The 12,287-nt window shown below is 30.9% G+C and overlaps 1 protein-coding gene and 1 long non-coding RNA gene across 2 annotated transcripts; one reads left to right on the top strand and one right to left on the bottom strand.

Annotated features, from left to right (window-relative positions):
* Positions 1-353: 353 nt before the first annotated feature.
* Positions 354-1,014, bottom strand: LOC127901360 (uncharacterized). Its single transcript, XR_008053526.1, has 2 exons — positions 799-1,014; positions 354-698 (listed from the first exon to the last, which is right to left on the bottom strand). It is a non-coding gene; the product is annotated as an uncharacterized LOC127901360 (long non-coding RNA).
* Positions 1,015-5,687: 4,673 nt separating this feature from the next.
* On the top strand, positions 5,688-8,682 carry LOC127901216 (zinc finger BED domain-containing protein DAYSLEEPER-like). Its single transcript, XM_052437990.1, has 3 exons — positions 5,688-5,843; positions 6,027-6,072; positions 6,583-8,682. The coding sequence occupies exons 2-3, from the start codon at positions 6,067-6,069 to the stop codon at positions 8,356-8,358; spliced, it is 1,782 nt and encodes a 593-aa protein (XP_052293950.1). The 5' UTR covers positions 5,688-5,843; positions 6,027-6,066; the 3' UTR covers positions 8,359-8,682.
* The last annotated feature ends 3,605 nt before the right edge of the window (positions 8,683-12,287 follow it).

Genomic DNA, 12,287 nt, shown 5'->3' with positions numbered 1-12,287 from the left:
TAAAAACTTGATGCAGCAGCTAAACAATTAATAATCGAACAAGTTTATCCTTCTAATTAAGAATAGAAATTAAAAAAAAAAAATCTAACAAAAAATTCGAACTTTTTCTTTTAATTTGAAGTCTTAGACTAAGACGGGGGAGAGATGTTTGTTAGTTAGAAGAAAGTTTTTACATCTTTTCTTTTTCTTTTTTCTTTAATTTTTCTGATGAATGAGGAATTGAGATCCTCTTCTTCTTCTTCTTCTTGTTTTCGCTTATAATAAAATCACTAATTCAGTTGATCAATTTAACAACGGTTGCGCGGTACACAATAATAGCACAAACGCGGTAGTTAAAGCACACGAGATTGATGTTATTAAGTAATTAATTCAGTTTCATAATACCACAAAATAGTAGCACAAACGCTCATATAAATAAGATTTGAAGTAACACAACTTAAACTTAATTTGTGACACAACATTTACCCGCCAAACCCAAATGATAACACGGCCGCCTTATTTTGAAACTTTGATCTTACATATCAAGATCGACAGAAGCTAACATATTTGTGAAGAAATGAAATTGCTGACGCCCAAGTTGCTGACGCCCAAGTTGCAAACTTTAGCTTCTCAGAGTATGCGACTGTAGTGGCCAAGACTAACACAGTGGTAGCGACAATGACAGCAACTTTCTCCAGCACTTTGGATGCAAAGGTAAGCTTGTGGACAATAAGTTTTGAAACAAGAAGGGAAAGAAAGGTGAGCGAGGTAGCAAATGAAAGCACATAGAATGAAGGAGAAAGTTCTGATTGAACTTACGCAAACAAGTTAGCAAATCGCAGCGCTGATGTAAAGCAAAATGGCATGATCACATTCTGCCATTCAAGGACTTTAGTGGCTTCGTCCATTGTGGGTTAATTAAGTGAAAATGTGTTGTTCGTTGCTGCAGTTTCCTCCTATTTCAAAAATGCTTGATGAGCATATATATATATATATATGCTGTTGTTATTTATAGACAGATCTTGTGGGGTCGGATTTTTCTAAGTTCCGAGTTTAGAAAAACTTTCGTCGCCGGTAGGTGTATATTTATATTAAATTTTAATTAACTTATTAGTTAACGTATGGAATAAGATAATGTTATGTATCAATTTTGACTATTTGGGACAAAACGTTTCAGATTCTAGTTTCACTTTGATTTCTCGAGCTGTATGTGACCCTTTAAAAGAAAAATGATGATCCGATGGACTTTGTCTAAAGGAAAGAATATTTTAAGCTCTTAACCTTTATGCTTTTGGATTCGATCACCACGTTCGAATTGATGTCGTTTGTGCCCCCGGACTTTAGTACTGCTCCTTATTAATTTACTACTTTTCAAGCATATGTATGAATATTATTATGAATAAATTTAGGCTCCGTCTAATACAATTTTTTAAATAAAGTTTATTTAAATAGAGTTTTTGTTAGTAAATCTTTTAGAAGTAGAGTTTTTACCTAAAAAATTTAGTTGTTTGATTGTTAATGGGAGTTTTTATTAAAAATTATAAAATCACTTTAATAGATAAGATTTTTAAAATTATGTTATAAAAAAATTGTTAAATAAGTAGAAGATATTTTGAATATTTTAACATTTAAAAAAAAAATTCAAACTCTATTTCAAAAAACATAAAAATTGAGTTTTTTTTAGTATAAGTAAAATAACTTATTTAAAATTTAAAAGTTTCACTAAAAAAATAACAAAATAACAACAAATTTTTTAATAAAAACTTATGAGATTAAATATTAGAGCACCCAAAACTCTACTAAGAAAAATTTTTCACTCAGAATAAGAAAAATTTGGTCCAAGTAAGCCGCGTCACTCTATATTTTCGGATTTTTTTCTCATGTCCGAAAGTAGAAAACTTTTGTGCCAGCTGTGTGTTTATGTGTCTTGTGTACTTTTTAATTTAGCATTATGTATAATAAATGGTCCAACGGATGTTGAAAATCCGAAGGACTTTTTGTTCCGTCTCCATTGAGTTAGGTAATGACTCTAAAACTTGGTTCATTGAATTCTTATTTTATTCTGTTTGTATGGCATGATAAAAAAGAGTAATAGATTATGCTCCACTAAATTTTAGAAAACTTTTTAAAAGAAAAATTATATGAAGCCGACATCTCTAAGATTTATTTAAACGGTAAGATTCCTATAACTTTAAGAATCTGCGCAAAATTATATTCCTAAACATTTTTATTTTTGATTAATTCAGATAGAGCTGAGACATTTTGTTGCATTTAATTTAGGAAAAAGGACATTCAACCCCCCAACGTTTAGGAAAAGGGATAAAAAACTCCTCAACGTTTCAAAAAGGACTTATAACCCATTTCCGTTAATAAACACAGTTTGTTTTAACAGTAAATTTATTTTTAATTTTTAATTACTATTATACCCTTATAATAAATATAAATTAATATATTGATTTGAGACATGTCACAATTAATAATTTTTTTAAAACTAAAAATTGAGATACAATTACATTTTTACCCAAATTATTTGCTATAAATTATACCATTCTAATGATCAAACCTTTCATATGTGATTATTACTAATAAAACGAAATTTGATTAAACCCTTTTTCTTTGAGGAATCAAAACCATATTATTATTGTTAGAAAGGTATAATTTATAGTAAATAATTTTGGCAAAAAAATAATTGTATCTCAATTTTAAGCTTTTAAAAAATTATTAATTGTGATATATCTCAAATTAATATATTATTTTTTTATTATAAGGGTATAATAGTAATTATAAATTAAAAATAAATTTACTGCTAAAACAAACGGTGTTTGTTAACGAAAAGAGGATTATAAGTCCTTTTTGAAATGTTAAGGGATTTTTTGTTCCTTTTCCTAAACGTTGGGGGGGGTTGAACGTCCTTTTCCCTTTAATTTATGTTGATCGGCATTTAGTAAAATGAGTTGGATCTGCTTTGAAGTTTCTCGAACATTTAGTATACTTTTAGCTCCTTTTACCGAACAATCAGTTGACCAACTAACATTCAATAAACAACCCAATAACTCCGATTAAAATCAGTATTATACAAATAAGATTTACCAGATAAAACTCAAGTGGTCAGTGTCAGATTATAATCAAACAAATTTTGTTGAAGCACTGCAAAATAATCCATTTAATGTGAAGTGTTGGTGTTTAACAATTAAATCCAACAGAATTGAATTAAGTCTTAATTATCCAAATAAAGATTTATTAATTGAATCACAGTGATTAGAAAACGAAAATAACTCTAAAATGAAGTTTTTGACACTTGTAAGACGGAATGATTAAACATTTTTCTCACGCAGTTTAATTAATTTAGTTGTGACTGCTATCTGATTACGCAAAATATTCAAAGAAATAATCAACACAGCTAGATTGCCGCTTTCCCGTACAAGCCATTACAATAAGATAATTACAATGAATTTATATCATTTTATAAAATTACGTGTTAATAATGAGTTTGAACAACTAATTTATTCAATTATTCTTATAATATTATTTTTCTTTTCTGCCTTTTAGTAATCTTTGACCATTTGAGGTTACTTTGAGATAAGTTTAATTTAACAATTTTACCCTTATAATATAAAAAGACTAAATTACTCCAAGAAATATGCATTGCTGTAGCTTATAATTTAAGCATTTAGTTTTGTGTTTTATAATATACTATGTATTAAATACACTTTAGAAATTTTCAATTCCTCACATGTTATAAATACATTTTGCTCTTAGTTGAATATTAATGATCATACTAATAAAGTAGTACTTATATATCATTTAGATACAATAAATTTTGTATAAAAAAATTATTAAAGTTAAAATAATTTTTTAGATATTTCGGTACTTTTATCTTATGAAGGTAAAATAGTCATATCAAAATTTATATTGAAACAATTTTAGTGGTTAAATATAATAAAAAATAGTTAAAAGAAAAAAGAATGAAGATGAATTTAACTGATTAATTCTTCAAACTTCTCTATTTGAAGTTTAAAAAATAATGGAAACATTGTTGTAATAATTTTCTTAAAATGGGATGGGCTAATAAAGTTATGAGTAAAATAAGCTTGTAATACTCGATGCCTCCGGATGTATAGGAAAAATGAGTAAAATTTATAATGCAGTAAAACTCCCTCTTTTGACATTGAACTGAGTTGAAACTGAACTTAAATGCGCCAATTTTCACTTTAGATTAACTTTTAAATTTTCTTAAAATTAAAAAAGATTTAATAAGTAAAACATGAAAACACACTCACTTTTATGCTCAAGTTAGAGTTCGTTTGGACCCAAAAAAAAACACTTCATGGTCAAGTTAGAGTTTATTTGGGCCAAATTTTTAAGAGAATCTTGAGATAAAAAGGAAAATTTGAGGAGTAATGGTTTTGAGCTCAAGTTGAGAATGTGCTCTTACAAATTTCTACGTGGAATTTCGAATACTCGAATTGAAGAGATATTTAAGCTAACGATGCTCCCATGGTTGCTGGAAGAGAAAACTTTTGGTGGAAGGAAAAATAAGAGGGAACAAAAAAAAGAGGATAAATGAATGCGTGAATTATAAAAAAAAAATATAATAAAAATTTATTAAAACATTTATTTTGTTTTCTATTTGAATAGGATAGTTTCAAATTTAGGTAATAATTATAAGGATATTTATGAAATTGTATTAGAAAGATAAAATTGATTATTAAAACTAAATTTTAAAAAACTTTTCTCTCGGTATTTTTCAAAACTATGACATGGGCTGATTTCATAATTTTTTTAATACAAAAATTAATTTTTAAGTTCTCAAAATTATTTTTAAGCATTCAAAAGCAATGTCCAACCCTCATTTAGTCTATTTTTTCCTTTCAATTTGTAGTATTCACATTAACTTTTTGACTATAGTGTTTCCGTTTCTTTTAAGTCTACTCATCTATGATTAAAGAGAACAGAAAAAAAGGAAAAAAATGAAAATGATAAGTAAGAACCAAGTTTCAAAGGCTTTATTTATATTTGTAAAGTATATTGGGTGCTCATAACCTCACATGTTTTAGAACCATTTTTTTTTGGCACTATGTTTTAGTACCAATTTAGTAAATCTTTTATGTTATTTTAATTTTTCAATTTTAGTTGAATTTGTCAAAATTTGCATTTTGATTAGTCTAATCTCTTGTACAATATAGATATATATAGATGTGAGTTTACATAAACTTTCAATAAAATCATTTCATAATTAATTCATAAATAATGACAGAATCACAAATTACTTATACAAATTAATACAACGTGAAAATTTTGAATAAAAAATTCAATTAATAGAAATAGATATATAAATCATGTGGCATTTATTCAATTAATGCTTCTATGCCACATATAAGTTTATAAAAAAAATTGATGGTTGTTTATACTTTATTTTAGATTTTTTTTAAAAAAAAAACCTCGTCTAAAGTACTGATTACTTAGACATTTTTGAAAAAAAAAAAGGGAAACAAACAAAAGAAAAGAAATCACTGAAGTAAAAGGTGGCCTACATGAAGAAATTGCGAGGAAAGAACAAGTGGGCCCATTTCAGTCAGCTTATCTCATTCGCTATTGTCATTCGGTATAGACTTCTAATAAGGCATTAATTTCTTCGGAGCTTCGAAGACTTTTTTGTAAACAAATATCTATTAATTTCTTCGGAGATTCGAAGACTTATATATATATATATATATACACATACACACTGAGAGTTCACAAGATAGAATAAAACCAGTTCTCTGATAGAAGAGAGAGAGGTTGGAGCTTGGAAGGAGAAAGAGAATTAATAAAGCAGGATCTGCAGCTCTTATTCAATTTTATCAGCAACCAATTACTGTCAAGTAAGCATTTTGTTTTAATTTTGTATCATTTTATCATATCTTTAATTGTTTTAAAAGAGTGAATTTGATATGGTAACTGGTATATTATTATTGAGTTATAAACACACACACTTTGTTTTGTTAATTGAAACAAAAAAGAGGAATTTGATGTGGTAACTGGTATGTTATCTGTTTGTTTTGCAGCCTGTGGATTCAAGTTTTTAACTGGTAACTGCCACTGCCCATGGAGGTGCGTTTGTCTTACTGTCTATAGACTAATTAAAAATAATAATTCTAAAAATAAAAGTAAGTAAACAGAGAACGTTTACTTAAATCTGATTTCAGCTTATATTTTATTTTCTTTTATTCCTTTATTTATTTGTTTGTTGGTGTGCAAAAATTAATAGCACTAGCATGGTGAGAAAAATTGAGAATAAAATCTAAATCAGATTTTTGCTCTGTTTTTCATTCCCTGAACAAAATATAAATTTGAATTTTGAGCAGTAGATTATAAGATTTTTGTTTACAGGCATGCAAATTTATCGTTTGGATCAGTCGTTGAATTTAGATTTTTCACAAAACTTTGCTCAGAAATCTAATAATAATTCATATATTCAGTTTCATTTAGATGGCGTCTTTGTGTACAGTTGTTTCAAAATTATCCAACTAGTTGTACGTATCTTTGACAAATCACTAATTAAAATCTCAAGTGCGGATTAATTGATGTTTTGTTTTAATCTCTGTATGATCCTGTATGCAGGGAGATCCAATTGTAGGAGGCTCATCATCATCAGCCATTAAGAAAGGAAGAAGGCCTTCAGGGGTTTGGAAGGAGATGAGAAAGTACAAAGATACAGATGGAAATGACAAGGCTGAATGCAAACATTGTAAGAAGATGTTTGACGGTTCAAGCAAGAAAGGAACAACGCATCTCAAGAATCATTTAGAGAGATGCCCAGCTAACCCTAAGAGAAAAGGACCTGGTGGACCTCATGATGGGGATGATCAAGATCAATCACTATCCGCATCAATCAAAACAAAAGAGTTAGCCAATCTTATTAAAGAGAAATCTGTCAGTGGTCTGATCAGACACTTCTCCAGTACGGAAGGAGACGGGGAATGGGATCCATGGGTGTTATACTCGAGAAAGGATGAAATACTCCAACTCTACCAAGAAGAGAAGGAAAAACTTTGCCAATTTCTTAATAACCTCTCTTGTCGTTTCACTTTACAATTTGCTTACTGCGACTCCGGTATGGGTGTGGATGAGCAATGTTTGGTTGTGGATGATTCATGTTTCTTGGTAGCATACTATATTGATGATAGTTGGGAACGGCAGAGCAAGATTATTAGTTTTTGGCCAGATCGTCCTGATGTCAAGGGTTTGATAGAAGATGTGAAACAATCATGTTTGGATTGGAAGATCGATAGGAATAAATGCTCTGTACGCCTTCCTTTTATTCCAACAGACGATGCGGAAGGTTGGTTTAGTCAACAAGGTTCTCTTCCTTTTGCCAGCTTCATATGTGATGCTGATAGTTTTATGCAATATATTGAGAATATATTGGATTCCGGAAATTACGCAAAGGATCTGATACTGTCCATACAGAGGTGTGCTCTTTATGTGTATAAGAAGTCAATATCAGATAAGCTAATTCAGTTGGATAGTGCCGTAGAAAAAGCGATTTCTATTCTTTATCATTTCCCATGCCGCCATTTATTTGGTTACCTTGAGACTGCTGTGGCCGTGAAAGAAGTATTTTCAGCGCTGGAGCAATTTGATTCTAAGTTTTGGTCAATTAATTTAACTAAACAAAAATGGGATGAGGTAACTGCCACGTTCGAGCATTTGAAATTCTTGAAGGACGTTGCCGACGGCTTCTTCTTGGGGGAGTGTGGTATTCCAATAATTGTAGATCTTCCTTACGCGCATAAGATATTAACGGATCGATGCAACCACCAAATTGAAGATTGTCTTTTTTGCGAAAAAGTGATGAAGGAAGCTATTGATCGATTTTTTAGCAAATGTTATTGGGTTAGAGTCATCGCAGTAATTCTTGACCCACGGTTTAAAATGGATGGTATGCGACTTCATTACAAAGAGTTTTATGGCAGTGATGCTGATAGATACCTTGAGAAAGTGAATAAAGATTTGAAGCACGTTTATGATGAATATGCAGCAACCGACTCCAGCAATTCAAAGTCATATGAAATGCCAGATGCCATGGGGAGGCCTTCACTACCAAAATCAGAACTTGATCTGTATATGAAAGAGCTTAAAGTACCAGCAGTCCAACAGTTTGACATACTCGCTTGGTGGCGTGGCAATGCTCCATTTTATCCAACCCTCGCAAGAATGGCTCGTGATTACTTAGCATTAGCATTAGAAGTACCTTTTGCTTATGACCCTGTCGAGGGTGTCTTGGATGCCGTGGGGCGTAATGACATAAAATCTTGTCTTCATTTTGGTGGCGAAGGTTTACGCGAGATAATATCGGCTTTGCTATGCTTAAGAGGATTTTTTAGTAGCGCTTAAAATATCTCATTGCATGTTTGCTTTTCAATTTTTTTTTTTCAATTTAACAGATTCATGTGTCCACTGGGGACTCGAGTGAAAAAAAACAGTCAGTTAATTATTCATTAAGGTCCCCGATTAACTACTCAAGCCCCCTACGTACTTACACTTCAAGTTCTGACAAAAAAAAATTTTAAGTGCAAGTTTAAAGAGTAGGCCTCCGCAAACTTAAATAGAGCCCATAAATTTTAATTTTTAAATGGTCCACAAACTTATTAATATTTGCAAACATGTGTTGAAGTATGATAAATCTTTCAAATTTATATATTTATTATTTGTTTGAAATTGTCTTCAATATTATTGTTGAATAGACACTCAATCAATGAACATGCTGTCTCCACCCCTGGTTATTGGATAAAAGTATATAGAGATTTATATTTTATCATAAATTGGGATAACAGAAAAATAAAATAAAATAGAAAGCAGATGAAAGCTAATCATCTGTGTGATGCTTAGCCAACGTACTTGCCGTATCATCTTTAGGTTTGCAGCTTGGGCGAGGCCATGAATTGCCAACAGCGCCTTTTTTGAAATTAACAAAAACAAAAACACTTTATGCTCAAGTTAGAGTCCGTTTGGGCCAAAATTTATTGGAATTTTGAGATAGGATGGGTAAACCAATAGCAAGAACACTTCATGGTCAAGTTAGAGATTGTTTGGGCCAAATTTTTAATTGAATTTTCATATAAAAAAGAAAATTTGATCAGTAATGGGCAGCTCAAACTGGGAATGTATAGTAACTATCAAATTCGGCCTAATTAATCAAAGGGTAATTTTTAAAAATCTTCCCTGAGGTTTGGGTTTGTTGCAAGTAGATGGCGAGAATCTGTTTATTTGTAAAAAAACTCCATACCGTCAGTTAATTTTAACATTGACCGTTAGTTGACTGTGCAAAGACAATATTACCCTTAACAATAGTTTGCAGACGGAAATAACTAAAAAAAAATTAAAATTGTTGGCGCGAAAAGCACAAACCCTATTTTTTAACAATTTTATCCTTGTCAATTTCAAAAATTTACAAGTTAAATTTAAAGATGATTTAAATATCAATAATTTAAAGATGATTTTTCAAGTTTTTAATTTTATCTTTTTTGTAGGAACTTTAAGAAAATATCAATAATTTAAAGAGGGTAAAATAGCCAACAAATTTAGTTTTTTTTTTTAGTTATGTCAGCCTACAAACTGTTGTTAAGGGTAATATTATCTTTGCACAGTCGACTAACGGTCAATGTTAAAATTAACTGACAGTAGGAGATTTTTTACAAATAACCAGATTCTCACCATCTACTTGCAACAAACTCAAACCTCAGGGGAGATTTTTAAAAATTACCTTTAATCAAATGGATCTTAGAAATTTGTAAGTGGAATTTCGGATTATTCGAATAGAATAGATATTTAAACCCAACGATGCTCCAATGGTTGCTGGAAGAGAAAACTTTTGGTGGAATGAAAAATTATAATAAAAACTCATTGAAACATTTATTTTGTTTTCAATTTGAATAGAATAGTTTTGAATTTAGGTAATAATTATAAGGATATTTATGAAATTATATTAGAAAGATAAAACTAATTATCAAAATCAGATTTTGAAAAACTACTCTTTCCGTGATTTTCAAAATTGTGATATTGGCTGATTTCATAATTTTTTTATACTAAAATTAACTTTTAAGTTCACAAAATTATTTTTGAGCATCCAAAAGTAATCTCAAACCATCACTTAGCCTATTTTTTTTCCTTTTAATTTGTAGTCTTCACATTAATTTTTTGACTGTAGTGTTTCAGTTTTTTTTTTTTAAAGTCTACTCATCCATGATTAAAGAGAACCAAAAAAATAAATAAATAAATAAAAAGAAAATGATAAGTATAGACCCTATGAGAGCTTCAAAGGCTCTATTTATATCTATAAAGTATACACAGTGCTCATAAAGTCATATGTTTTAGAACCAGTTTTTTTTTTTTTTGACATTATGTTGTAGTACCAATTTAGTAAGTCTTTTATGTTGTTTTAGCTTTTCTATTTTAGTTGAATTTGTTTACATTATTTGAGGAGTATTTCAATTAGTCTAATCTCTTGTACAACATGGATATATAGAGATGTGAGTCTACATAAATTTTCAATAAAATCATTTCATAGTTAATTCTTAAATAATTTCTTAAATAATGAAAGTCACAAATTATTTATACAAATTAATGTGACTTAAAAATTTTGAATATAAAATCTAATTAATAAAAATAATTATATAAATTATGTGGTATTTATTCAATTAATACTTTTATGCCACGTATAAGTTTATAAAAAAAATTGATGGGTGTTTATCCTTTATTTTAGATTAAAAAAAAACTCATCTAAAGTACTGATTACTTGGAAATATATTAAAAAAAAAGGGAAACAAAGAAAAGGAAAGTAAAAGGTGGCCTACTGAAGCAGTTGTTTCTGATTCTTTCACTCTCAAAGGAAAATGCTAAGGAGCGAGAGGGACGAGAGAAGGACGACAGAAACGGCATTCTCTCCTGCCGTTTCTCCTCTCGTTTCCTCTCACTCATTAAACATAAAAAAAATTAAAAGAAATGATCAAATGAATAAACAAATGGCGTTGGAATGTAAGCTTTCTTCTCTCTTTCACTTTTTCACTTCCCCCCACGTTTCACTTTCCTCTCTCCTTGACTTTTTTACTTTCCCCCAGGTGAAATTTTCCTCTCTCTTTCACTTTCATTTTCCTCCATTTTCGTCAGTTCTCACGCAGCTTCACTTTCAGGCTTCTTCTCACGCAGCTTCACTTTCAGGCGTCACTTTCGTCTTCCTCAGCTTTCACTTTCCTCTCTCACGCAAATCACGACCTCCCTCTCCAGCCAGCAACCGATCACGACCTCCTCCCTCTTCCCCTCTCTAGGCTCTCTCGGCAAAGATTAAATGAGCAGTGGCTTTTTTCAGCTTGTTCTTTTTGTTTTAATTTTTTGTTATGTGAAAGATCTGGCGTGGAATTTAAGTGTATTGTGAAAGTTAAGTTCTTTTTGTTTTAATTTTTTGTTATGTGAAAGATCTGGCATGGAATTTAAGTGTATTGTGGAAGTTAAGTTTGTTTGTTTTTTTGTTGCTGGATCTCGTTGTAATTTAAGCTTCTGGAATTTAAACAATGTAAATTTTGTTGCGGGTTATGTTATGAATTTTGTTTTTTTTTTTATGTTATGAATTTTGCTTCTGGAATTTAAACAATGTAAACGCCGGAATCCATGACGGAGCTTCTGGAACCTGAGGGAGAGAGAAGCTGGTGAGGGAGAGAGGAAGAGTGAGGGCTGGAGACAAAATGCTAAGATTTCCCTCTGCACATGAAGTGATAAAAGCAGTCTTTCTTTATTATTTTTTATTCATTCTTTAGCGAGAGGAACGAGAAGCGAAACGACAGGAGAGAATGCCGTTTCTCTCGTCATTCTCTCGTTCCTCTCGCTACCTAGCAGCACTCTTCTTCAAATTCAAGGCTGGGGGAGTCAAGAGCGGAAATTCTGCCCCAGGAAATTAGGATCCCTAATCAAGAATCACTACTGGATGGTCTGCACAAACTTAGCCACATTACAAGGATTTCGATGGTTAGCTCTCTTTTGGTTTATTTTGCTGAAGGAGGGTTGCCCACAAATCTGAGCGAGCTCATTCTTTTCGGTTGTCCATATCTAACGGCCCTGCCCAACGGCATGTACAATCTCTCTTCTCTTCAGCATTTAGAAATACGAGATTGTCGACGCATAGCATCCATTCCTGAGGAAGTTGATTTCCCCCCAAAAGTCAGAACACTAAAGATTGAAGGCCCAAACATCTGTAAATTATTCTTCGATTTGGGTTTCCACAACCTCACCTCAGTTAGAGAACTCTTCATCGCAGGAGGATGGGAAAACGA

The sequence above is a fragment of the Citrus sinensis genome, chromosome 3 (assembly GCF_022201045.2).
Source record: "Citrus sinensis cultivar Valencia sweet orange chromosome 3, DVS_A1.0, whole genome shotgun sequence".
NCBI lineage: Eukaryota > Viridiplantae > Streptophyta > Magnoliopsida > Sapindales > Rutaceae > Citrus > Citrus sinensis.
Note: the sequence above shows the minus strand (reverse complement) of the source record. Positions and strands in the feature narration are given on the sequence as shown.